This window comes from Bufo bufo, chromosome 8 (genome assembly GCF_905171765.1).
Source record: "Bufo bufo chromosome 8, aBufBuf1.1, whole genome shotgun sequence".
Classification (NCBI taxonomy): domain Eukaryota; kingdom Metazoa; phylum Chordata; class Amphibia; order Anura; family Bufonidae; genus Bufo; species Bufo bufo.
Window position 1 is genome coordinate 158,767,393 of NC_053396.1, and position 27,748 is coordinate 158,795,140.

The window sequence follows — 27,748 nt, forward strand, 5'->3', positions numbered from 1 at the left end:
ATAACGTGATAGAAAAATAAATCCAGCCAGAAAAGGAGGCAAGCTTTTTCGGTGGTCACACGATAGTGCAGGTCCCCGGGTTGCCTTGACAGCCTATGGTGACGTTACCTGTGACTGCAAGGACCTTTAGAGACGCACTATGTGGTTTTCTCTGATCCGATCATGTGACCTGTACCTACTGACGTCGGTGGGTCAGGTGATCGGACACCTCTGCTGACATGCGCAGTTGATTCTTGAAGACGCTCAGGCCGATGCTATGTCTCCATGCTGGTCAGATTTTCACAATTTGCCCTCATTGCTTAAAGGGTTTCTACCACTTAGTTTTCACATAATTAGCTTTCAGACACTAGCGATCCGCTAGTGTCTGCTCTACCAAACAATCCTAATATAACAGCTTATTGTGCAGCCATTTCGCTAAAAAACGAACTTATATTGATATGCTAATGAGCCTCTAGGTGCTATGCGGGCGTCTTTTCAGCACCTAGAGGCTCGGTCTACCTTCACAAAATGCCGCCCAGCCCGTCCCTCCAGCCCGCCCATCTCCTCCGGAATGCGATCCTCCCTGTGAGCCAGCGGACGAATTCTCGCGCATGCGCCGTGCGCGTCTGTATTTGGCGCATGCGCAGTGAATGTCTGACTGCTCCCTGCTCAGACATCTCCACTGCACCTGCGCCGATGACGTCATAGTGCTCCGAGGAACAGGCGCAGTGGAGATGTCTGTGCAGAAAGCGGTCAGACATTAACTGCGCCTGCGCCGAAGACAGACGCGCACGGCGCATGCGCGAGAATTCGTCCGCTGGCTCACAGGGAGGATCGCATTCCGGAGGAGATGGGCGGGCTGGAGGGACGCGCTGGGCGGCATTTTGTGAAGGTAGACCGAGCCTCTAGGTGCTGAAAAGACGCCCGCAAAGCACCAAGAGGCTCATTAGCATATCAATATAAGTTCGTTTTTTAGCGGAACGGCTGCACAAAAAGCTATTATATTAGGATTGTTTGGTAGAGCAGACACTAGCGGATCGCTAGTGTCTGAAAGCTAATTATGTGAAAACGAAGTGGTAGAAACCCTTTAAAGCTGTTTTCTAACTTTTCACATTTTTTTCTCACATGTTTCTTTAATCCTGTAATTATCACCATTTATGATGGATCCCGGCTTTTATATTATTATATCCTATATAATCACTGTATTTCGATTTATATGAGTCCATCACGTTGCAATTCACTTATACTCAGATGGTATATTTTAATTACCGTATGTATTTTTTCACATTGATATTAATGTTACCTGTATTAATAGTTTTTAACTCTTTTTTTATTGATTATTGCCCTGTGGGTGTATATATGCCTGTATTTGAGCACTACTTTGTATCACTATTGCTTGAGAAAGATCCCATTGAGAGGATTGAAACGTTGCTGTATCTTTGGTGAATAAACTCACGTTTTTCCGGATGTGCCGCGGAATTCAATATTCTATCTATCCCATATCTATCCCATATCTATCCCATATCTATCCCATATCTATCTATCTATCTATCTATCGATCTCGTCTGCAGGATTACATATCTTGTGGCAAAGCACGTATTTGTAATAATGCATTTTTCTTCTGTCTTTAGTTTGTTGTAGAACCAAAGAGTGAAGCCGACTGCCTTGAAAACATCCGTGAGTTCCTCAAAGCATGTAGCTCTCTCCGTGTCGAGGTGAGTTTAGCTATCACTTACCCTTCTATTATGCATGAAGCTGGCCTACAGGTGGACAGCAGGTAACATCAGAAGACTAGATACGCTCAAAATAGGTTACTTATAACCCACATACAGTATATGTACACAGCTGCTGAGGCCATGCCGAATACAAAGAGTTTGAGGGTATAGTCACACGGCTAAAATCCACAGTAGCAGATCACTAGCTGAAAACAGGTCATTTGTGGTGACAGATTTGTAATTTGGTGGTGTTTTAGAAGAGTCTTAGAAGATTTTTTGGGGTGAGGTTTACTTGGTTCTCCATTGACTAATTTGAATTCCACAATTAAATTTGCTTTTAAAATGTAACTTCTCAACCATTTTTCAAGTCACTGTTTGAAAACAAACCTCTGCCATTTTTGCACTGTGTGCACAAGGTAGAGTGTTTTTAAAGTTGGGTACTTTCACACTAGCGTTATTCTTTTCCGGCATTGAGTTCCATCGTAGGGGCTCAATACCGGAAAATAACTGATCAGGATTATCCTAATGCATTCTGAATGGAGAGCAATCCGTTCAGGATGCATCAGGAGGTCTTCAGTTCAGTCTTTTTGACTTTTCAGGACGGAAATAATATCGCAGCATGCTACGGTTTTATCTCCGTCCAAAATTCCGGAACACTTGCTGGAATGACGGATCCAAGTGTTCCGGCAAAATGGATCCGGCATTGCGGTCTGCACATGCTCAGACCGCAAATAAATTTGAAAAAAAATTAATGCCGGATCCGCTTTTTCCGGATGACACTGGAGAGACGGATCCGGCATTTCAATGCATTTGTCAGACGGATCAGGATCCTGATCCGTCTGACAAATGCCATCAGTTTGCATACGTTTTGACGGATCCGGCAGGCAGTTCCGGCGACGGAACTGCCTGCCGGAATCCTGTGCCGCGAGTACCCTTAAAGTCAATAGGGAATTACCTGAGAGTGGGCTAATCTGTCAATATAAAAGTTTTACTTAAATGGCAAGTAGATTTCAGGGGATTTTCTTTATGTTAGAAACTATGCAATTTTGATTACTTTTGCTCAGAAGAACAATATCAAATCTTAGTATTAACCTTCTACGATGTTAGGCCACATGCACACAACTGCTGATTTTGTCCGCATCCGATCTGCATTTGTTGCATGACAGATGCAGACCCGTTCACTTCAATGCGGCCGCAAAAGATGCGGACAGCACTCAGTGTGGTGTCCACATCCGCACGTCTGTTCTGTGCCATCCGCAAAATCATAAAATATGTCCTATTCTTGTCCGCATTACGGACAAGAATAGGACTGTTCTATTATGGGCCGGACATTCCGTTCCGCAAAATGCTGAATGCACACGGCTGGTTTTGCAGATCAGCAATTTGAGTCGTGTGCATGAGCCCTTATACTGAGAGCCGTCCTGATTCACATACCCCATAGTTCCTTACAGTCCGACAAATTCCGATGTATATACAAATATAGTGTTGAAAAATGCAAAAATTGCCAAAAACAGTGTATGGTTTGCTTTATTCTATGGGTTGTAGTTGACAAGCTGTTGTGGCTTGTCAAAGGAATGTATATGATAAGGAATGGCGGTATATTTTGACTGGCTGATTATCTCTAGTTCTGGTATGTTAGTACAGAATATTCTACTGCTTCCCTTTTTTATATATTTCTCACTAGTTTGTTTCTGTTCCTGCTTGCAAAAGATACTAAACAAGTGTAAAGTCCAGTGAAGTAAAAATAAGTCTAAAAAAAAATCTAAAGTAAATGAAAAGAAACACACATGATGTCACTTGTTGCTTACTTACTGAGTCCACTGCAGGACAAGTGGAATTTATACAAATCTTTTGAGCTAGATACAAATGTAGAACTGGATACTGGAACAGAGTCAGGATGGTATACGCTATTTAACCAATGCTGTGTGCCAGTGATGCCCAACCTACGGCCCTCGGGCCAAATCCGGCCCTTGAAGCTGTGTCATGCGGCCCGTGCGACTCCCTGGAAAAAGTCTAAGGTGTACCAATACGCCTTAGACCTTCCCCCCCACAATTATCAGCGCAGTGAGTGCTGTGAACAGCACAGGCAGCGCAGCGATGCGGCCTGTGCCTGAAATATCTAATAGCAAAGCTCCTTACAGCAAGGAGCTTTGTTATTGGTTGGTATAGGCGCTCGTCAGAGTGATACAGGTCCTGCAGCAGGGGAAGCCGACGGGAGCTGTAAGGAGGAGGGGCCGACTCCTGGGGTGGCTGTTGTAAGGAGAGCGGGGCGCACTACCCGAGGACCTTGGGAAACATGACAGGGCTGCTGGAGAGGTAAGGAGCCACGGACTCACGTGACTGGTACCTGGTGACCCTGCTCCCTCCTCCTCCTATCACCCCACTAGTGACCCTGTGTCACGGCCTTTGGTGTGCGCTGTGACACTTTTGACATGCTTGCTGTTGCCTGTGGCAACATGTTGCTGTTTCAGCATGCGGGAGCAGTGTCACGGCCTTTGTGGTGTGTGCCGTGACATGGTTGCCTTGCATGTTGTTGCCTGCGGCAACGTGTAGCTTTTTATGCTGGTGTGTGCACTTCCCCTTTAGTTGTTTCCTCCTCTGTCCGGTGCTAGAGGGGTTAACTACCTTGTTGGGTGTGGTCACTAGGTGCTTCAACTTACCTGTGGCTAGAGGCCAAGAGTCAGTGGTACTCCAGCCATGGTGTGTGCTTGAGTTATGCTCCTGGTCTTCATGTTTCATCTCCCAGAGTGAGGACCTCCTAGTGGGACATCGAGCTCTCCAGCGATGTCTTCCCTCCCTTACATGTATTGTATGTTTGGTGTGGGGTTATGATTTGGTGTGTTGTAATGTCTAGCTTGGTGTTCCATGTCTGGTATGTTTGGTGATATCTTCCAGCATGGTTGCTTGACCTTTCCCCTGTTTGTTTTCTTCCTCCGGAAGGGGGCTGGTTTCCTGGAGGAGTGAACCAATAGTCTGTATGCTGCGCTGCCCGGGGCCACCGTGCATCTTGTTGCATGGGGGTCCAGGCAGTTACTGGTGAGCTGGTTTCCTGTATGTGTTGTTTGTATGGTGCCCGGTTTGGTGTGTGGGCTCCTGTACGTATGCATGGGTTCCAGTCGTGGTGGCAGCGGCAGGTAAATGTGTTTTCTGGTGTTCTTACCTGCAGATCCAGTTGCTGCATATGGTCTTTTCCTTTCCCTGCTTCTAGGCCTTTTGAGACTCCTGTTCTTTCGTGTCCTGGAAGAACAGAGTGCCTCTCCTTAGCTCCTTTTGTGAGGGATTCTCAGGGCCTCAGGTATCCAGGGTATGCGCCGTCCTACCATCCAGGTCCGCTCATACGGTGAGGAGTTAGGGCGAGGTATAGGGATGCAATTGGAGGTGACCTGCTCCCTTATCCTTGTGTTCTGGCGTAGTTGCTTTCCTTATTCCCCAGTCATCGTACGGTGGGGGTTTTCCCCACTCCCCACCGTGACACCCTGCTCCTCCTCCTCCTGTCACCCCACTAGTGACCCTGCTCCCTCCTCCTCCTTTCACCCCACTAGTGACCCTGCTCCCCCCCCTCCTCCTGTCACCCCACTAGTGACCCTGCTCCCCCCCCTCCTCCTGTCACCACACTAGTGAGACTGTTCCCCCCCCCCTCCTCCTGTCACCCCCTGGAATGTCTTTAGGCAAATATCTGAAATATTTTTAGTTCTAAAACATGTCACTGGAAAGCCGCATAGGTAAATGTTGATGGATCACTTGTGGTTACCATGAAATGCTGCGATCTTGAGATTGAAAAACGGTTGAAATAATCAGATATATCTTCACATGATGGACTGAAACATGGGACTTGTGCTTTTCCTGCAGCTATTCGAGGCTCAAGACCTTTATGCTGGTGAGAACTTTTCTAAGATATTGAACACACTTACTGCTGTCAACAGAGCCACTGAAGGTAAGAGGTAATGGCGCATGAAGCCCCGGTCTACTTACCGGCCACACGTCGGCATTTAGGTTTGTGTTGAAGCAAGCTCTGCTTTGTTTGACCTAGGACAGTGATGGCTAACCTATGGCACGGGTGCCAGAGGCGGCACTCAGAGCCCTCTCGGTGGGCACCCACTCCCTGGAAATAGTCTATGGTGTACCAGTATGCCTTAGACTTTTCCTGCCATTCATCAGCGCAGGGCGTTGAATGTAGGCGGGCTATTATAGCTAAATGATAAAGTACATGGAAGACATGTTATATTGGACTGTAGTATTCAGGTTAAATTGCCGTGTTGGCACTTTGCGATAAATATGTGGGTTTTGGGTTACAGTTTGGGCACTCGGTCTGTAAAAGGTTCACCATCACTGACCTAGGAGAACAACATGCCTCATAGAATTGTCTACAATGGAAGTGCCCATTAGTTAACGGTGTGCGATACAAACTGCGTGACAAACAGCTTAAAGGAACACCCATGGGCCACATGTAACTGCCCAAGGGCCGCATGCAGCCTGTTGGCCGTGTGTTTGAGACCTCTGTTCTAGGACAATGTCAATGGCATTTTGTGTATATAGCTGCTATGCAGAGCTATGTGTCTTCATGGGTTACAGACCACAATCCAGCTCTGTCTGCAGTATGGGCCTGCCGCCATGAGTTTTACTCTTTCATCTGCCTTTACTTCTTGCTAAACCGCAGATCTGTGTTAGGCTACTTTCACACTAGCGTTGTTTAAATCCGGCGTTCAATTCCGACACCGGAACTGCCCGCCGGACCGGAAAAACGTGTGAAAACGGATTACATTTGAATCCTGATCAGGATTTTGATCACAATGAAAAAATGCATTGGAAAAAACGGATCCGCCATTTACGGACTTTAACTTTTTTTTCACATTTTTCGTGTTTAACATGCAAAAACCGGATCCGGTTTGACTGAACACACAGCGCCGGATCTGGCGTTAATGCAAGTCAATAGGAAAAAGACCGGATCCGGCGTTCAGTCAAAGGATTTTTGGCCGGAGGTAAAAATACAACATGCTACGGTTTTCTGAAAAGCCTGATCAGTCAAAAGGACTGAACTGAAGACATCCTGATGCATCCTGAACGGATTACTCTCCATTCAGAATGCATTAGGATAAAACTGATCAGTTCTTTTCCGGATTTGAGCCCCTAGGACGGAACTCAGCGCCGGAAAAGAAAAACGCTAGTGTGAAAGTACCCTTACAGATATTTATATTAGGCTTGGTACTGGCTCTCCTTAAAGAGACTAGTCCTGTATAGAGACTTACTGGTAGTGATCCATGGTATGGAGACTTATTGGAAATGCTCGTTGGGAAAACAAAATGCAAAGAGAGATCTCCCAAGGAAAGAGAACTATCTTGCTAGTGCCACCTTGTGGAAGTGGCTCCCTAGGAGTCAAAATCTCACTTAAAGGGAACCTGTCACCAATTTTATGGTGTCCTAACTAAGGGCAACATAAATAAGTGACTGATTCTCTTAGCAAAATGCTGGGTCACTTTCTTTAATTGACCCAGTCAATCTGCCAACATCTTGTATTGAAAAGCTCTAGCTGATAATGATGAGTCATGAATATTTATGAGCTCCTGACTCTCCCCGCCTAGCTGCTGCTGATTGACAGTTTTTTTCCCATATGAATCAGCAGCAGGTGGGCAGGGGAGTGGCTATATCTCTGAATTAAAAAAAACGCTGGACTCACTGACATCATGCTGGACTCAAATCAGCTCATTAGCATGCAGCATGAGGCATCTTTGTGTGTATATTATGAGGTAACCATCTGTCACACCAGTAAGTGAATACATCTAAGGTACTTTTTAGTAGTTAATGATTGTATATAATTAGTTAGATTATAATCAAATATCTACATGACAGGTTCCCTTTAAAACTAAGCCTTGGGATATGACAAAGGAAAATAGCCAAGCCAAATATCCATCCGTAGTTTTTTTGGGGGGCTTGCCTCTCATCAGTACAGAGTAGGATTCTGTCTGGCTGGGTGGGATGTCTTGGAGCATCTTTTTAACCGCTTTACGTCCGCCCATAGGATATAAACGTCCTATGGGTGGACGTCTATTTCTGAACGGACGTTCCAGAACGTCCGTTCAGAAAGTGCAGCTGCACGCTGATCGTGCAGCTGCTTATCGGGTTGCCCGCTGTCAGTGACAGCAGGGCAACCCTAAGACAAGGCAGGGACAGTTCCCAGGTGTCCCTGCCTTCCGGATCGCTGCATACACAGTGCTCCCCGAGCGCTGTGTATGCAGAGAAGGAAGCGCTGTGCGCTTCCTGTTCCGGCCCGGCGGTCATGTGACCGCCGTGACCGGAGTGTGCAGGAGCTGTGTGAGGTCTCTCAGAGACCTCGATCAGCCCTGCTCTGAGGCTGTACAGCGCTGGATTGCTGCTGTACAGCCTCTCTAGGGGTGTATTTGTCCTGTAACTGGGGCTACTATGTCAGCCCCAGTTACAGGAGAAATCAACAGTGAAAAAAAAAAAAAAAAGTGAAGTAAATGTCCCCCAGAGGTCTTGTATGACCTTATGGGGGATGAAAAGTGTAAAATAAAAAAAATAAAAATAAAAGGTTGAAAATAAAAAAAAATAAAAAAGTTTCACATGTAAAAAAAAAAAAAGTCCCCAAGTAAGGAATGAAAAAAAAAGTTAAAAATAGAAAAAAAAAAAAGTATACATATTAGGTATTGCCGCGTCCGTAAAAATCAGCTCTATAAAAATATCACATGACCTAACCCCTCGGGTTAACACTGTAAAAAAAAAAAAAACTGTGTCAAAACAAGCAATTTTTGTCACCTTGCATCACAAAAGGTGCAACACCAAGTGATCAAAAACGCGTATGTCCCACAAAATAGTACCAATAAAACCGTCACCTCATCCCGCAAAAAATGAGCCCCTACATAAGAAAATCTCTCAAAAAAAAAAAAAAAAACTATAGCTCTCAGAACATGGACACATTAAAACATAATTCTTTTGTTTCAAAAATGCTATTATTGTGTAAAACTTTAATAAATGAGAAAAAGTATACATATTAGGTATCGCCATGACTGAACCCCTCAGGTGAACGCTGTAAAAATAAATAAATAGAAACTGTGCTAAAACAACCAATTTTTTGGTCACCTTGCCCCATAAAGTGTTATAATGAATGATCAAAAAATCATATGCACCCAAAAATAGTACTAATAAAACTGGCACCTTATCCCCTAGTTTCCAAAATGGGGTCACTTCTTGGGAGTTTCTACTGTAAGGGTGCATCAGGGGGCTTCAAATGGGACATGGCATCTAAAAACCATGTGGAGTTCCTTTCCTTCTGTGCCCTGCCGTGTGCCCATACAGCAGTTTACGACCACATGTGGGGTGTTTCTGTAAACTGCAGAATCTGAGTAATAAATATTGAGTTTTGTTTGGCTGTTAACCATCGATGTGTTAAAGAAAAAAATTGATTAAAATGGAAAATCTGCCAAAAAAGTGAAATTTAAAAATTTGAACCCCATTTTCCTTTAATTCTTGTGGAACGCCTAAAGGGTTAACAAAGTTTGTAAAATCGGTTTTGAATACCTTGAGGGGTGTAGTTTGTACAATGGGGTCATTTATGGGGGTATCCACTATGTAGGCCCCACAAAGTGACTTCAGACCTGAACTGGTCCTTAAAAAGTGGGTTTTGGCAATTTTCTTAAAAATTTGAAGAATTGCTTCTAAACTTCTAAGCCTTCTAACGTCCTAAAAAAATAAAATGACATTTCCAAAATGATGCCAACATAAAGTAGACATATGGGGAATGTTAAGTAATAAATATTTTATGAGGTATCACTTTCTGTTTTAAAAGCAGAGAAATTGAAATTTAGAAAATTGCGAATTTTTAAAATTTTTGGGTAAATTTGGGATTTTTACATAAATAAAGGTGAAATATTTTGACTCAAATTTATGACTATCATGAAGTACAATGTGTCACGAGAAAACAATCTCTGAATGACTTGGATAAATCAAGGCGTTCCAAAGTTATTACCACATAAAGTGAGATATGTCAGTTTTGCAAAATTTGGCCTGGTCAGGAAGGGGGCAAATGGCCCAGATGGCAGGTGGTTAAGGAGAGCCAGTACCCTGACTGAGCTGCATCCAAGGCATTGTACCCAGCCAGCCAGAATCCTGCTCTGTACTGATGAGAGGCAAGCACTCGAAACGGCTACGGATGGAGATTTGGCTTAGCTATTTTCCCTTGTCATATCCCAAGGCTTAGTTTTAAGTGAGATTTTGACTCATAGGGAGTGGTACTAGAATGGTGGTTTTCTTTCTCTTCATAGAGATATTATTATATATGAAATTTAGATTTTATTAAATGAATACATGAGTTATATTTATAAAAAGAGCAAAGAAATGTCCCACCACTGGTATACAGGTTACTATATAAAACTATGTAAATCTATTATACATTTTACTTAAATGCTTTCATTTACATTTTAAATCTTGATTATTGACCATTATTCCTGCTTGTACTTAATAATATTCATTATCTTTGCGATTGACAGAAGAGACGTTGAAGAGGCCATGTTCTCGGACATCTTCACGGTCGCATAGCTTCACAGCAACCTCCCAGTTAAACACGCAGGGAACAGATAGTTCAGCAAGAGTACTACGGAGGCAATCAAAACCTATGGTATGTCTCTGTGTATGAGCACTATATGCACTTTAATGGGACTTTTGACATCAAAATAATAAATTACTAAAATATTCACTAGTAACCTGTCCCTTCTAACTGAGTTGTCATATTTACCTGGGGTCCCAGGATAGGATTTATATATTCTGACTCTGCAGGATTAAGGTCTCTTTCACACAGGTGTCATGGTTTTGGGCCGGACAAGATGCGGGTGCGTCGCGGGCAAATGCGCGATTTTTCCACGCGAGTGCAAAACCTTTTTTATGCGTTTTGCATGCGCGTGAGAAAAATCGGCATGTTTGGTACCCAAACCCGAACTTCTTCACAGAAGTTCGGGTTTGGGTTAGGTGTTGTGTAAATTTTATTATTTTCCCTTATAACATGGTTATAAGGGAAAATAATAGCATTCTTAATTCAGAATACATAGTACAATAGGGCTGGAGGGGTTAAAAAATAAATAAAATAATTTAACTCACCTCATCCACTTGTTCGCGCAGCCCGGCTTCTCTTCTTTTTTCAGGACCTGGTTAAAGGACCTTTGATGACATCACTGCGCTCATCACATGGACCATGTGATGGACCATGTGATGAGCGTAGTGACGTCACCACAGGTCCTTTTCCTACTGCACAGCAAAGATGAAGACAGAGATGAAGCCGGGCTGCGCGAACAAGTGGATTAAGGTGAGTAAATTTTTTTAATATTTTTTTATTTTTTTTTTAACCCCTCCAGCCCTATTCTACTTAGCATTCTGTATTCAGAATGCTATTATTTTCCCTTATAACCATGTTATAAGGGAAAATAATAATGATCGGGTCCCCATCCCGATCGTCTCCTAGCAACCGTGCGTGAAAATCGCACCGCATCCGCACTTGCTTGCGGATGCTTGCGATTTTCACGCAGCCCCATTCACTTCTATGGGGTTGCGTGAAAAACGCACAAAGTAGAGCATGCTGCGATTTTCACTCAACGCACAAGTGATGTGTGAAAATCACTGCTCATGTGCACAGCCCCATAGAAATGAATGGGTCCGGATTCAGTGCGGGTGCAATGCGTTCACCTCACGCATTGCACCCGCGCGGAAATCACGCCCGTGTGAAAGAGGCCTAAGGTGTAATACTGACAGCCCGATCCTGTAAAATGATAACTTAAATGGTAACTTAAATAACCAGTTCCCTGTTACAGAAAAGAACCATGAACATAGTGGACCAAATTTATTAATCTGGTAGATGGTGTAGATTTAGACAGGCAGTCTAAACCTGGGGGAAGGGGGGAGGAAGCAGGACTCTCAGGCTTTCTGTAGGAGTAAAAGACAAAAGTTACTCAGCACCTTCTGCAAAATGTGGTAAATGCGCAGGTGTGTGTTGCCATGGCTGAAACTACATTGTAAAAGCAAACAGAATGTAACAGAACTCTGCAAATGCAGAACATATAGGCTAATACTATATTCACTATATAAAATGAACATGAGTGACTAAGGCTACTTTCACACTTGCGGCAAAGAGATCCGGCAAGCAGTTCCGTCGCAAAATGTATGCTAACTGATGGCATTAGTAAGACTGATCAGGATCCTGATCAGTCTTAAAAATGCCTGATCAGTCGAAAAAATGCATTGAAATGCCAGATCCGTCTTTCCGGTGTCATCCGGCAAAAACGGATCCGGCATTTATTTTTTCACCTTTTTTTCAGTCTGCGCATGCGCATACCGGAAGGACGGATCCGGCACTAATACATTCCTATGGGAAAAAATGCCGGATCTGGCATTCAGGCAAGTCTTCAGTTTTTTTAGCCGGAGATAAAACCGTAGCATGCTACGGTTTTCTCTTTTGCCTGATCAGTCAAAACGACTGAACTGAAGACATCCTGATGCAAACTGAACGGATTACTCTCCATTCAGAATGCATGGGGACATACCTGATCAGTTCTTTTCCGGTATAGAGCCCCTGTGACGGAACTCTATGCCGGAAAAGAAAAACGCAAGTGTGAAAGTACCCTTAGCAAATATATTTTTATCAAAATCCTTTGTGCCCATCCACCACGGCAAGGTGACCTTATTCTGGTTGGGAGCCTACTCTGTGATACTTCTCTGTTTGCCAACTGGCCTCTTAATTCAGGGTAAGTAAGCTCCACGTCTATACTATGTCTGCCCCATGTGTTACCTCTGTACGAGTGAGTGGGGAAGCAGGACTCAGGCTTTCTCTAGTAGTGAGCAGGGAAAAGGACTCTCAGGCTTTCTGTATTAGTGAGTGGGGAAGAAGAACTCTTGGGCTTTCTCTAGTAGTGATTAGGGAAGAAAGACTCTCAGGCTTTCTTTATGAATGGATGGGAAGCAAGTCTCAGGGGCTTTAAGGCTACTAAAAGTAGAAAAGAGTGAGCAGGTAAAGGGGGGGCGAACTGTTGTATCATGGTGTCATGATTAGAGGGCAGTTGTCAGCTGGTTGACTTGTCCTAGTGCTGAGCTGTATTAATTTCTTCTGTTCTGCTTTGTAAATTCTAAGAGATTATTTACTTATCTTTTTTGTTTCATATCAGGACATGACAGGAAATGTCAGCGTTCAGTTGATTGTGAAAGCAAAGTTTAATTTCAAGCAGCAGAATGAAGATGAATTGTCATTTTCCAAAGGTGACACTATCCATGTCACCAAAATGGTAGATGGTGGCTGGTGGGAAGGAACATTTAATGGCAAATCGGGCTGGTTCCCCAGTAACTATGTCAAAGAATGCAAGTCTAATGGTAAGTATAAGGTTAATTGGAAAGAAAGTGTTGGAAAGTGGAGTTATGTTTCTAATGCCAGCCTTACATATTAGACAACTTTCTTTCGCAATGTCTCCCTCCACCATAGACATGCATGGTTGGGTTGGTAGAGGGTCTGTAAATCCAAACAAGCATATTAAAATCCAGCATCCCACAGGATCCTTGTTTTAGTTGGGTTGCTATCATACATAGACCATGTGTGGCGAGCCCCATATTAGTTGTGTGGTCTGCCTCCATTGAAGGTATGCCACTGGTGTTGAAATATATCACTGTGGAGTGGCTGAAGTGCTTCTTCTGTTATTGATGGGGGTGGGGGGAGTAGCTCAGTGCAAGAAGATGATAATAGCACAAAGTATATACTCCTAAGCACTGAGCTCCCCCTATTGGCGGCTACAGACAGACAACTTTGTAATAAGTGAAGCAGGAGAATTTATCTATGTATTTATGGCAGTTGTCTGGTGTAAATTCACTGAGAAATATGGTGGTCAGGATGAGCACCATATTTTTGAAGCACTAGTTCCACTTTTTCCGACATAGTTGGCTACAGTGGGTGAAGCGGAGAGCGACTTTTTTTTATTACAATATTTTTTTTTTGTTAAAATTACTTCTGCTTAAAGGGCTTTTCTGGGATTTTCACATTGACGGCCGAACAGGCCATCAATATAAGATTGGCAAGGGTCCAACAGTTTGAGGGATTTGTGACACTAACCAGATCTTTGATGAGCACCACGACCTCCTTCCAGCTTACTAAACACAGCTCTGTCTCTTTGATAGCGGTTATGCTTGGTTCACTTGAATGGGACTTCACCAGGCTGCACCACTGAGGAGGGCGTAGCATAGCCTAGGAAGAGGTCTAAGCACTCACAGAGTGCCATGGCCTCTTTTTTACAACTGATCAGCGGTAGTGCCATGAGCTGAAAGCTGACCCTGTACATTAGAAATCTAGGCATTGTGCTTTGGATCCTGTCTTGTCCGGGAGTGTTTGACACACGCATATCGGTAAATTGGTGGTGCAGGGGGGCCCATACTAAGCTTTGCTATGGGGCCCTATGAGATCGGTGTTCACCACTGTCCATGGCTCTGAATTTCTAACAGTTAGTGAAGAGTTGGTGGACCTTTAACATTTCTGGAACTGCGTCCTTGCACCCTTTAGTGTCTATGCAATTATTCAATTGTTCTAAGCTAATTTCGATGAGACAGGGACATGCTGAAGAAGTATACGAAGCCAGGATCCATTGCACTGATTATTACAGAATTGGAGCCACAAACAGAGTTATCAAGCAAGGTAACCTCTGTGGTATTTAAAGGACTTGTCTCAACACAGACAACAACTTTCATATGGGAGCTGCTGATTTTGCCAAGGGTAAGCCACAGTCGGCCTAACATTTGCAGGAGAAATAACATGGCCGCTATCACAGAGGAGATCTTCGCCGTGACTCTTGAGTAGGGAACCCCCCTCTACGAGGTCTATATCGGTCACATGGACAGAGATTATCTTCATTTGACTAATTTTAGTAAGTTAAATGGGAGTTAAACTGTAAAGGGGTAGTCTGGTTTAGAGAAGATGTTTTCAAAGACACCGTCAATGAATTTGAATTTAACGAAGAGGATTGAGGGTTCTCCTATATCTATTCATCAGGGCGGCTACAAACAGCGTAATTGTGGACAGAAAAATGCTCCACTTCTCCTGTGGGGGAGCTGCAAATGAATTGACCGCTCACTGAAGATAAACCTGCACCTTGACTTGAGATTTAGCCAGTAATCCCTTCACCAGCTTTGTTTTATTATTACAATATACGTTATATGAACTCATTCTCTCTTCCAGATAAACCACTGTCCCCGAAGGGACTGAAAGGTTGTGACAGCGCTCAGCTAACCAAAAACTATTACATGGCGGTAAGCATTTATTTTCTGTTTAAACAAAGTGAATACATAAAAAGGGCTGTTTTCTAGCAGTGTATAAGAGATGCCAATCATTGCAGTATTTTAGTGTGAGGAACCTATTAGGCTACTTTCACACTAGCGTTCGGGGCTCCGCTTGTGAGTTCCGTTTGAAGGCTCTCACAAGCGGCCCCGAACAGATCCGTACTGCCCTAATGCATTCTGAGTGGAGGCGGATCCGCTCAGAATGCATCAGTCTGGCACCGTTTGTCCTCCGCTCCGCTCAGCAGGCGGACACCTGAACGCAGCTTGCAGCGTTCGGGTGTCCGCCTGGCCGTGCGGAGGCAAACGGATCCGTCCAGACTTACAATGTAAGTCAATGGGGACGGATCCGTTTGAAGATGACACAGTATGGCTCAGTTTTCAAACGGATCCGTCCCCCATTGACTTTCAATGTAAAGTCAAAACGGATCCGTTTGCATTATCATGAACAAAAAAAAATTTTTTTTTTTTTTTTTGTTCATGGTAATTCAAACGGATCCGCTTTGAACGGATCTAAGCGTTTGCATTATAGGTGCGGATCCGTCTGTGCAGATACCAGACGGATCCGCACCTGACGCAGGTGTGAAAGTAGCCTTACTAATGTAACCATTATTTATTATTATTTTAAACACTTCTATAGCGCTGACATATTCTGCAGGGCTTTACAGACATTAGCATCACGTTGTCCCCAATGGAGCTCACAACCTAAGTTCCCTATCAGTATGTCTTTGGAGTGTGGGAGGAAACCAGAGAACTCGGAGGAAACCCACGCAAACATGGGGAGAACATACAAACTCCATGCAGATGTTATTCTTGGTCGGAAACGAACCTAGGACCCCAGCACTGCACTGGTATCAGATATCATGATATCAGAATCGCCCTCCTAACAAGCCGGTATTCTGCTGACTGTTAGGGTTATGAGATACTGTTCAATTTTTCATAAGGATGTCATATTAATGAAAATAGATTCTTAAACAAATTTTTAGAATATATTTCTGATCATTCAGTCCTGTGACTTACCAAGAAGTGACATGAAGAGTATTTCCCTGTATTTGAGCAGTCATATCACATGGTGCATTTCCCACAATACAGTGGAACTTCTTTAAGATGACCATTCAAATTGCAGCCAATAATGGTCTTCTAGAAGAAGGCCAGTATGTATGTATATATATATATATATATATATATACAGGTATTTTTGAAAATCCTTCACCGAAAATTCTAGGTCTAGATCATGGGTGGCGAGTCTTTCACCAGGAAATTCATCATTAGACCAGACACAATTCTTTGTAGGACTAGCTCAGCTGAATGACCTTTCACTTAGCGATCCATTGCATCATTCTGGAGAAAAAGTACTTTTAATCCATATGAAAAGTGCACTGAGGGCAGGTCCAAATCACTCTGTGCACCCTTTCTCCTCCTGCTTCCTCTGCCAGCCCCTCCCTCTCCTTCTTGATTGACACAATCAGGTGAGAAGACTGTGTAGGAACGTGGCCCTGTCAGTCAAGGAAGAAAAGGAGGGGCTGGTAGAGGAAGCAGGATGAGCAAGGGTGCACAGAGTTGCCTGAATCCACCGTCAGGGCACTTAATTCGTTTACATATGGATTAAAAGTATTTTTTTTCTCCATAATGGAGCAATGGATCACTACGTGAAAGGTATCATTACATTCAGCTGAGCTAGCCTTACAAGGTATTGTGCCTGCTTTAACAGTGAAATTCCTGGTGACAGACTCCCTTTGAAGGGGTTTTCAGATAGGTCACAAAGGGTTAAAAATAAACAATAAAGTATACTTACCCTCACCGTTCCCCCATCTCTGCTGTTCCAATTGTGGTCCAGACCAAGGTGCCCTTCACATCCTTGCTCGTCGTGCCGGAACGGCCTGCTCAGCCAACAACTGGTGGAGATGGATCACCACTACAGCCAGTGATTGCCTGAGTGGGCCTTTCATGGCATTTTCATCTGGACTAGGTAGCAGAAGGGAACCAATAAGTTTTGGAACAGAAGCACTGGGAGACCAGTGATGGTGAGTAATGCTTCTTTTTTATTTCTAACATTTTGTGGCTTATTTTTTACTTTTACTTTTTTCAAACAGATGACTGTTTAGACAGGTTTCAGTATAATGAAGGTAGTGAACGCCTAGGTAGGATCACCTCGTCTAAATTATTTAGTCTGTTTCAAAAGCCACCCATACACAGTAGATAAAAGCAGCCAAAATGGTTGATTTTGCAATGGCCAGTGGCAGACTTTTGTGATCTAGTGGGTTGGAAAAGTTTGTCTGTGGCAGGGTTGCCAACCATCTAGAAATTCCTGGACAGTCCGTAAAAATAGGGGACTTTTTTCCAGTGTCCATGATTTTTTTTAGTTGGTACTCGAGCAGGTCAATTCTCAGCATTTTAGAGCTCACAGTAAATGGCGGTAATATGTTGACTACTAGTATCTGACCTATAGACATACATCACTGATAAGATGTATAGTTCTTTATAGTTTTCATATTTGTCTTTAAAAAATGTCTGCCTGTGATTTTTGGATAAATTGTCCAGAAAAAAATAAAATTTAGGTTGGCAATCCTGGTCTGTGGTTGACTGAAACTAAAGTACATGTTTATGGAAAGATGAGAAGATGTGGGCCGATCATTTGCCACTTTGTGCTTGTGCAATTCACTGCATTGTATTTACACTGAACAAAAAATATAAACGCAACACTTTCGGTTTTGCTCCCCTTTTGCATGAGCTGAACTCAAAGATCTGAAACCTTTTCTACATACACAAAAGACCCATTACTCTCAAATATTGTTCACAAATCTGTCTAAATCTGTGTTATTGAGCACTTCTCCTTTGCTGAGATAATCCATCCCACCTCACAGGTGTGGCATATCAAGGTGTTGATTAGACAGCATGAATATTGCACAGGTGTGCCTTAGACTGCCCACAATAAAAGGCCACTCTAAAATGTGCACAGTTTTGCCTTACTAGGGGGGGGGGGGGGGGGGTCAGAAAACCAATCAGTATCTGGTGTGGCCACCATTTGCCTCATGCAGTGCAACACATCTCGAGTTGATTAGGTTGTTGATTGTGGCCTGTGAAATGTTGGTCCACTCCTCTTCAATAGCTGTGCAGAGTTGCAGAATATTGGCAGGAACTGGAACACGCTGTTGTATATGCCGATCCAGAGCATCCCAAACACGCTCAATGGGTGACATGTCCAGTGGCCATGCAAGAACTGGGATGTTTTCAGCTTCCAGGAATTGTGTACAGATCCTTGCAATATGGGGCCGTGCAACATGAGCTGATGGTTGTGGATGAATGGCCCAACAATGGGCCTCAGGATCTCATCACGGTATCTCTGTGCATTCAAAATGCCATCAATAAAATTCACCTGTGTTCATTGTTCATAACATACACCTGCCTATACCATAACCCCACCGCCACCATGGGCCACTTGATCCACAACGTTGACGTCAGCAAACCGCTCACCCACATGACGCCACACACGCTGTCTGCCATCTGCCCTGAACAGTGAAAACCGGGACTCATCCGTGAACAGAACGCCTCTCCAACATGCCAGACGCCATCGAATGTGAGCATTTGCCCACTCAAGTCGGTTATGAACTGCCGTCAGGTCCAGACCCCAATGAGGACGACGAGCATGCAGATGAGCTTCCCTGAGATGGTTATGCAAGCCGATTGTTGCTGCAGCTGTCCGGGTGGCTGGTCTCAGACGATCATGGAGGTGAACATGCTGGATGTGGAGGTCCTGGGCTGGTGTGGTTACACGTGCTTTGCGGTTGTGAGGCCAGTTGGATGTACTGCCAAATTCTCTGAAACGCCTTTGGAGATGGCTTATGGTAGAGAAATGAACATTCATTGCACGGGCAACAGCTCTGGTAGACATTCCTGCAGTCAGCATGCCAATTGCACACTCCCTTAAACGTTGCAACATCCGTGGCATTGTGCTGTGTGAGCAAACTGCACATTTCAGAGTGGCCTTTTATTGTGGGCAGTCTAAGGACACCTGTGCAATATTCATGCTGTCTAATCGGCACCTTGATATGCCACACCTGCGAGGTGGGATGGATTATCTCGGCAAAGGAGAAGTGCTCACTAACACAGATTTAGACAGATTTGTGAACAATATTTGAGAGTAATGGGTATTTTGTGTATGTAGAAAATGTTTCAGATCTTTGAGTTCAGCTCATGCAAAATGGGAGCAAAACCGAAAGTGTTGCGTTTATATTTTTGTTCAGTGTATATAGGAATTTGAGCCGCCATTTAAGTCTCACATGTTCAAGGTGGGATTTTTCGCATGTACGATCCGACGAATGATCTTAGGTGTATGATTGGCTAAACGCTTTGGGGCAGATTTATCATATCCCTGTGTCTGTTTTGTGGTGGAAAAAGAAAGTTGCAAATAATGTGTTTCCAACAAAATATTGTCACAAGTGGAGTTTGTAGGCTGTCCTTGCCACTTTTCAGGCGAAATTGTCTTCTCTTACAGTTTTCTGCTGTAAAAGAGGACTGAAATCTGTTGCATCGTGGAGCTGCTGTAGGTCAGCACGGACTGCTGGAGGATGCTCCTAATTTATGACAAGGCCTTCTCCTCGTCATAAATTAGGCGCATCCTCCGGCAGTGCAGGGGACATCATAGACTGGCCAGTCTATGATAAATCCCACCCTTTCACTAAACAGATCTTGACCGATTTGGCCATGAATGTGGTTGTGAAATCAGATCTGATCTCATGCATGGATACTATTAGTGGAGTTCTTGCAGGTGGATCTATCCTTGGTATCCACTATAGTAAGAATACATCTGTCTCTTTTAATCAGCAGACTGGTTGCTCACGTAGAAGAATAACCTCATAGATTTCCTATAACTCTCTGAACTGAATATCATTCCCAATTTCCATTTAAAGGTCTTGCAAAATATTCTGGAAACCGAGCGAAGCTATGCGAAAGAACTTCAGTTGCTGCTCACAACTTACCTCAGACCTCTTCAGACATGCGACAAGTAAGTTCAGAGGAAGGTTTTACTGGTATCCATATGAGTATAGGTAATGTATCTCTTGACTAACTAATATCACCAAACCCCTTAGGCTTGGTTCACATATGTGTTATGGAGCTAGAACAGACTACTGGAGTTACCGTAGCAGTGTGGCCGGTCTGGCTACCTTCCAACATAAATACAGTGGTGTCCAGCTATGCCAGGTGCATGGTATCTCCAGTAGTTTGCTCCACTTCTGGAACAGACTGACGGAGACCCCTAAATATATTTGTGAATTTACCCTTACTTCTTTCTTCCGTGAAGTTACATGCAGTGTTCCTTCTAAATGGCATCTGTAATATTGGGTTTTTCCAAATGTGCACTCATTGACAAAAAAATAATGCACCAAGAAGGAGGCTCTGCGTGTGTGGTCTCAGCCAGAGAAGCTGAGAGGCCACAAGGCTTTAAATAGCCTGAAGTTTGGGGGACCAAGTGACGCTTGCCGTAAGAGGGTCGTGCGGCCAGAGTCAGGCGGACTTCTGAGCCTTGGTTCCCCAGACATACTGGTTTTGCTACAGCCTGGAGGCTGCTGGACGATTGGCTGAGAAAGCCGCATCTGAGACGGAGTGTGAACGGTCCTATGTAAGTGAGTCAGGGAGACACGCTTTATGTATTAGTTAGAGCCTAGCCGGGCAAGTGTTTATTATTTTGTGTGGATGTCACATGTGGTTAGACGAAGCTGCGACTTCATTACCTGTATTGGCACAAGACATTCAAACCCTTGTCTTGTGAAGCAATCTGTGCTTGCGAACCCCTGAAAGTAAACGATCCCTTACATTGGGCATGGAAGATTACAGGTTCTATATGGTATCCTGCAGCACATTTAGTCTGCACTCAATCCTTTTTTGAGGGGCACAAATACATTTATATTGCATATGCAGGTATGGATAGAAAGCCCTCTAGGAGACCTACAGCACAATAAAAGCAGTTATATATGCTCAATGGTGGTGACAAAATCCCTTTAATGCCGCTCATATCACTATTCGGGGTGACCGAATATCATATGCGAAGGCTTCCCAGATCATCACACCAGCACTTAGGGTAGTGTGTTCCCCCACAACAAAGGCAGGATTGAAGTGCACGAGCCTTCTTACTTGAACTCAACCATTGTCAGATCTCGCGAACCTGGATTCGTTGCTAAAGACTATACGGTTCCAGTCTATACCAGTCCAGGTTTGTCGTTCACAATACCACTGCAAAAGGAGGTGATGATGGCTGTCTGTAAATGCCAGGACATGTAATGGGCACAGTTGTAAGACCGTAAACCGGGGAGGGACCCCCAGGATACAGCAAAGTCATGGAATAAGGAAAGCGACACGGACACCAGCTCCTGATGCAAAAACAGTAACTTTACTGAACAGTGGGATAAACAGTAGTATTAACAGTAATGACAACCGTGGTTACAGAGAGTATATATCACATATATATCAAATACAATAAACACCTCACATTCCTTTCTCTTGCCCCCAAATGACACTGTTCACGTGCCCTGAGTACTCCCAGCCTGGATGCTGGAGTGGCCTTGTAGTGTAGCAACAGTGGAGTGTCCAGAATACCCTATACCCCAGGCTCAGAGTCACGGTACCAGCCCAAATGAAAAACCGTACCCAAAGCGGCGTACACAGCAGAGCCCGCAAGTCGATACTGTGCCGCAGGGTAACGGACCTGACTGCTGGCGCACACGGCAGAGCCTACAAGTCAATAACCGTGCCGCTAAGTCACTGACCTGGGTATGTACTATGTTTACTGGTTGCTCCAGACAGACAGCAAGTCCCTGCCACAACATGTGATCCTGCAGAACCTGTACTCTGACCCTCTGCTCCGATCAGCTTCCTGACGCCGATACTCATTCCTGCGAACAGAATCCGGATCCACGCGGTTCGCTCATGCAGCTCACAAAATGGTGGACTAATTCTTCTCCAAGCTGAGCAACTCCACCTCTCCTGATAGCTCCAACAGTTCCACGGCTCTTCCAGCCTTCCAGGACCCAGACATCTCTCTCTCTCTCTCTTTCTCTCTCTCTCTCTTTCTCTTTCTCTCTCTCTCTCTTTCTCTCTCTCTTTCTTTCTCTCTCTCTCTTTCTCTCTCTCTTTCTCTCTCTCTCTCTCTCTCTCTTTCTCTTTCTCTCTCGTCCTTATCCGATGGGGACTTACACCAACTCGCAGGTCCTTCCATTTACCATGAGGCCTCACAGGGTCTGTAACCACATTCCACGGTCCAACTGACCTTCCGGGAACCGATCCTTTCTCCCTTGGCAACATCTGCATTGCTGAAAGGCATCAGTCACTTCTGACAGTGACTTTGACCGCTCTAAGTCCCACAGACCTGAGGATGGCCCTGGATCCCGTATACAGCCTCTACACAAGTATGTCTCCTCATGTCACCATTTCCTGCTCAGTCTGGCACACAGCAGCATGAGTCATCATCTGTTTTGCATATCTAGATCCGGCAGTAACTTCGCTGTGTGGGGAAACAGCAGCCTCTTGTGGCAGAAAAACGGAATGACAGTCTCAGAAACAGCATTCAAGAATCAGTGGCTGTTTCTCCATCTTACACCTTGACAACAAATTTCCTTCTGCTAAGTACCTATAGATGGTCTTAGCAGAGACAGGAGTATGTAATGAAGGTGCCACCTGTGTTAGCTACTCGTAGTTGGCACCTGTGGGAGCTGCTCGTCAGCAGATTATATGTTCCTCTTTACTGGTGGTCTGTCTGGGACGCCCCCGGAACCTGTTGACCATGTTCACCGTCCCTCTCGTAACCACTGCTCCCAACACCTCCTAACAATTAGGTCAGAACGACCTAGAGGGTGGGCAATTCATCAAAATGATCATCATGCTTCTCTCAGTCCAATGATGCACCCCTCCCTCCCCCAAAGTCTGTCAACTGGGCAAAATGTCTTTGAATGCATTGCTGAGGCATGTCTAACAGACAACGATCTCTCCCCAAGAGGAACACTACCCAAAAGTACCTTTTGAGAACCTTTTTTATAGGGCAGCCCTCTGCACACCAAGTTTTCCAGCAATTTTACATTTCTATTTGGGTGCGTTACTTAATTATTATTTTTTTGTCGATGAGTGTAATTTTTTCCCTACTAATTGGATAGTGTCGGGGGCTATAAAGGAACACACTAGTTAAAACTTGAGTTCTCCACTATAATTATTTATTACGGAGTCCTTGAACCTTAGTGAAAAAAATAGTACAAGGTCACTAATCCACTGGAGCGTCCTCGTATGTGAAAAAAGCTTTTAGTATGTCAGAACTCTCTCCTCACTTCAGGAGACGGGCTCATAGACTTTCTATTGAGCTCTATGTACGAGCACTTCTTTCTTCTCATTCTAGAGATTGGTGGGAATCAGATCCCCATCGATCAAAACATTTGATATGTCACTATGACTTTTTTTTTTTAAGTACAGGTGCCCTTTAACTGTCTTTGTCCCGTGCTTAGTGGATTAAGTAAAGCAAGAATCCTTCCTCTGTGACTGATTTAAGGCCCCGTTACACTGCTCTTTGGAGTAGATGATTGTCATGAAGGAAGCGTTCATTCCTGACAATCACCTGCTCTTCAGTGGAGGTGACCACAGCATTTACATGCAGGGATCTCCTCCACAAATACCTCCAGTCCATGGCTCGGTAGGGTGCAGCATGGTGGCTTTTCACTGTTAGCTTGCAGTGCTGAGGTTCAAATCTGACTCAAGGTCAACATCTGCATGAAGTTTGTATGGTCTCCCAGTGTATTGGGTTCCCATTAACAGTATACTAAGAGGTAAATTGGCTTTTTGTGAAATTGACCCTGGGGGTTGTTGGGGGATAATCATCTATATCATGGATCAGCAACGTCCAGCACTCCAGTGAAACTACAACTCCCAGCATGCTTCATTCATTTCTATGGGATTTCGGAGAACAGCCTAGCAGTTGTGTATTTTGGTAGCTGTAGTTTCATGACAGCTGGCGTGTCGGACGTTGCTGATCCCTGATCTATATGGCAGAACCTGGACCCCGCTCTCCACAACTATCCCTGTGCTTTGAGTCCCTTATGTGCCAGTTTGTCATGGTGGTAGCACACCAGTGTATTACACAGACAGCCTTCTGGTTAAAACCCTAACCATATAAAAAAAAAATATATATATATTTTTTTACTTTTATCCATTAATTTTAACAATTTTTTTATTTTTTTTTGCAGGTTAAGTGCTGGAGATGTCACGTCATTGCTAGGGAATTTTGAGGAAATCTGCACATTTCAGCAAACACTATGTCAGACATTAGAGGAATGTGCAAAGTAAGAATCTCTGATACGAAGTAATCACTGTCATGACTACACAGCGTGTGACACATTTTTTCCTCCTCCAGTCAGACAGTACTCTGAACATTACATTGTTAGGCCTCTTTCACACGACCGTTTTTTTTTTTTTCTTTTTGCGGGCCGTTTTTTGCGTTCCGTATACGGTCCGTATATGGAACCATTCATTTCAATGGTTCCGCAAAAAAAACTGAATGTACTCCGTATGCATTCCGTTTCCGTATTTCCGTTTTTCCGTTGAAAGATAGAACATGTCCTATATTTGGCCGCAAATCACGTTCCGTGGCTCCATTAAAGTCAATGGGTCCCCAAAAAAAACGGAATGCATACGGAAATGCATCCGTATGTCTTCCGTATCCGTTCCGTTTTTTGCGGAACCATCTATTGAAAATGTTATGCCTAGCCCAATTTTTTCTATGAAATTACTGTATATGCCATACGGAAAAACGGAACGGAAACACAATGGAAACAAAAAACGGAACAACGGATTCGTTTAAAACGGACCGCAAAACACTGAAAAAGCCATATGGTCGTGTGAAAGAGGCCTTAAAGGGGTTTTCCACTTAACACATTTCTGCAGCATGAATTGTATTCTTGGGACAACTCGCATAGAGGTGGTCATTATGGTGATGAGAGCCCACAGCCTGCCGTTTTTACCGTTGGTCACATGGCCATGGTGCTCTGTTCCTCACTGTGAGAACTCATACACATGACCGTATTTTGTAGCTGTGTCCAATCCGCATTTTCTGTGGATGGCACACGGACGCATTCTATGCTAAAAAAAAAAAAATGGACAGCACAGGTATGTCATTTGTGTGCTGTCCACATTGGCATGTCCGTTCTGCACATTATGGAACATGTCCTTTCTAGTAATTGAAGTGAGAAAAATGTGGAATGATGGACCGCAGTACGGACACAGTCGTGTGCATGAGGCCTAAGGCCAATGAAAAAGGTGGGTCTGATCATTCCCAGTACATTAATGAAAGCCCTCTCTCTCTCTTTTTTTTATTTTTTTTTATGGGGGGGGGGGTTCTTTTAGTTGGTGCCTGGGGTTTTATGTGGTGTCTGATCTGGAGTATGATATAGGGTCTGATCTGGGGTCTGATATTCTGCTTCCATTGGTTAGGGCCGGCTGAACAGAGCTCTCAGCAGCTGAAGGACACAAGTACACATGCAGTCTGCATCTTGACAGCACAGCTTATATGCTGGACATGGGGGTGGAGAAAAGGAACGCAAGCCTGGAGGGGGAGGAATTTTGGTCATATGATGCTGTGATGCGCCAACTGCTGGGGGCGTGTTCAGCACTGTGATATAGGGGACTGGTGGTAATTAACGCTGATGACAAATAAACTTGCAGAGCTGACATGGTCATGAAATTGGGTGGACACAGCGGATCGGCGCAGTGGATTACTAGAGCCTTTACCCAGCTAATAAAAAAAAGCCTTTGGCTGGGAACCCCCTTTAAAAATGAATTCCACCTATACTCAAGAATTTAGCAGTAAATCTACGTCTTGTAGTCTTCTTTTGTCAGGTTGCTAAATATTCTACTCTGCTATTACCCCGTTTTAACTGTTTCTATGAATTATGAATGACAACCATCATGGCTGCCTATCTAGTTACTCTTCTTTTCCCAACTCCTGAATGCCAGCCCTGTAGAGCTATGGAGCAGTACATTGCCCAACCCTACGTTCCTGCTTAACTATGTGGTCAGTGGAGCTGAAAGAAGCCAAAGTGGAGTCACAGCATCATTCTATTATACCTGTCACTTCAGTCTAATGGTCACAGCATCATTCTATTATACCTGTCACTTCAGTCTAATGGTCACAGCAGTTGGACCCCAACTATATAAATGAGATAATCCCCTTGTAAAATTCTAAGCAACATTGTAGAGTTTAGCGACTGTTCAGATGCTGTTTTTGCTGTACGCTTAATGTATACATTTGACATACCTGAAAGAACCGTACGCAATTTTTTGTTATCCTTTCTTTTTTTGACATATACCTTTGCCGGATGTGCATATGTTTCAATACCTTTGTGTCTGTTATTTAAAAAAAAATGTATAATTTTTTTTTTGGTGAAACCTTTCTTTTCTTTAAATAAAGATTTGAAGGCATCATCTGAAAAACAAAAAACGAATACGTTTAACAGATGGAAACGTAATGTCTCTAGTCCGTCTTTCATTGACTGCAATAAAAAAAAAACGTATATGTTTCTATACGTTTTTTTTGCAGGACAGAACAGCGTGGTATGCTATGCTATTCTCTCCTTCCAAAAAATGTGCAGAACCATAAACAGTGATAAATGGAGGCAAAAGTATGCGCTTTTGAACTACATTTGCCCAATTCTAGTCTATGGGTATGTTGAGCGATGGGTTTCCATACGTTTTTACAGTTTATAAATGTATAACCTTGACGTACAGCAAAAATGAGATGTGAACATACCCAAAGCTGGTGTTGTACACAAACGTATTGTTGCGCTAAAGCTGAAGGTCCACAGGAATATGATGGACATGTAAGATTCGGGGGATTTTAATGACACTGAAATGTGACAAATATCAATATGAAAGTGATTGGGTTGTGGAGGGGGGGGGGGGGGGCCTTGGACGCTGTGACAAAGCTATCTCACACTAGTTGCCTGAGCAGCTTTGTACCTATGACACTGACTGACCTGTTACATGTGCACTTGGCAGCTGAAGACATCTTTGTTAGTCCCATGTTCATATGTGTCCGCATTGCTGAGAAAAATGCAAATGAGCCTCTAGGAGCAACGGGGACAGTGCCATTACACCTAGAGGCTCTTCTCTCTCTGCAACAGCTGCACCATCGGCAGTTTGATTGACTTTTAGAGAAGTCAGGGACGGGCAGGATGACAGTATCTGGCCCTGTCAATCAAAGTGCAGAGGACGCGGCAGTTGCAGAGAGAGCTGAGCCTCTAGGTGTAACGGCAACTATCCTGTTGCTCCTAGAGGCTCATTTGTATATATTTAAACATCATTTTTCTCAGCAATGCGGACACATATGAACATGGGACCAACACAGATGTCTTCAGCTGCCAAGCGCACATGTAACAGGTCAGCCAGTGTCATAGGGACAAATCTGCTGACAGATGCCCTTTAAGGCTAAATATCTTGCATGTATAGCCACAGATGATATGTCATTGTAGTACAATGATCACATTTTGAAGGGTGAGACAGTTCCTAGATGTTACCACTAGATGTCACTGTTACATTTTTCAAGTAAACTGTAGCTCTGAAGTGGCGGCACAATCACGATGTATCTCCAATTTAATATAAAAGTAAAGCCGTAAATTATTCTAAAATCAGTAAATAATATATGGCTATGTTATAACTCTTTGTCCTGCAGAGAAATTTTATAAATCCGTGATGCTCAACCAGCTGTTTCATAACTACCC

At 43.9% G+C, this 27,748-nt stretch overlaps 1 protein-coding gene across 1 annotated transcript in view; it reads left to right on the plus strand.

Moving 5' to 3' along the window:
* ARHGEF6 (Rac/Cdc42 guanine nucleotide exchange factor 6) overlaps positions 1-27,748 on the plus strand; it is a 116,834-nt gene that overhangs the window by 25,314 nt on the left and 63,772 nt on the right. Inside the window, 7 exon segments of the mRNA XM_040404762.1 lie at positions 1,611-1,694; positions 5,544-5,628; positions 10,196-10,323; positions 12,854-13,055; positions 14,902-14,972; positions 19,910-20,004; positions 24,221-24,316. Of these exon segments, the coding sequence (XP_040260696.1) occupies positions 1,611-1,694; positions 5,544-5,628; positions 10,196-10,323; positions 12,854-13,055; positions 14,902-14,972; positions 19,910-20,004; positions 24,221-24,316 (761 nt within the window).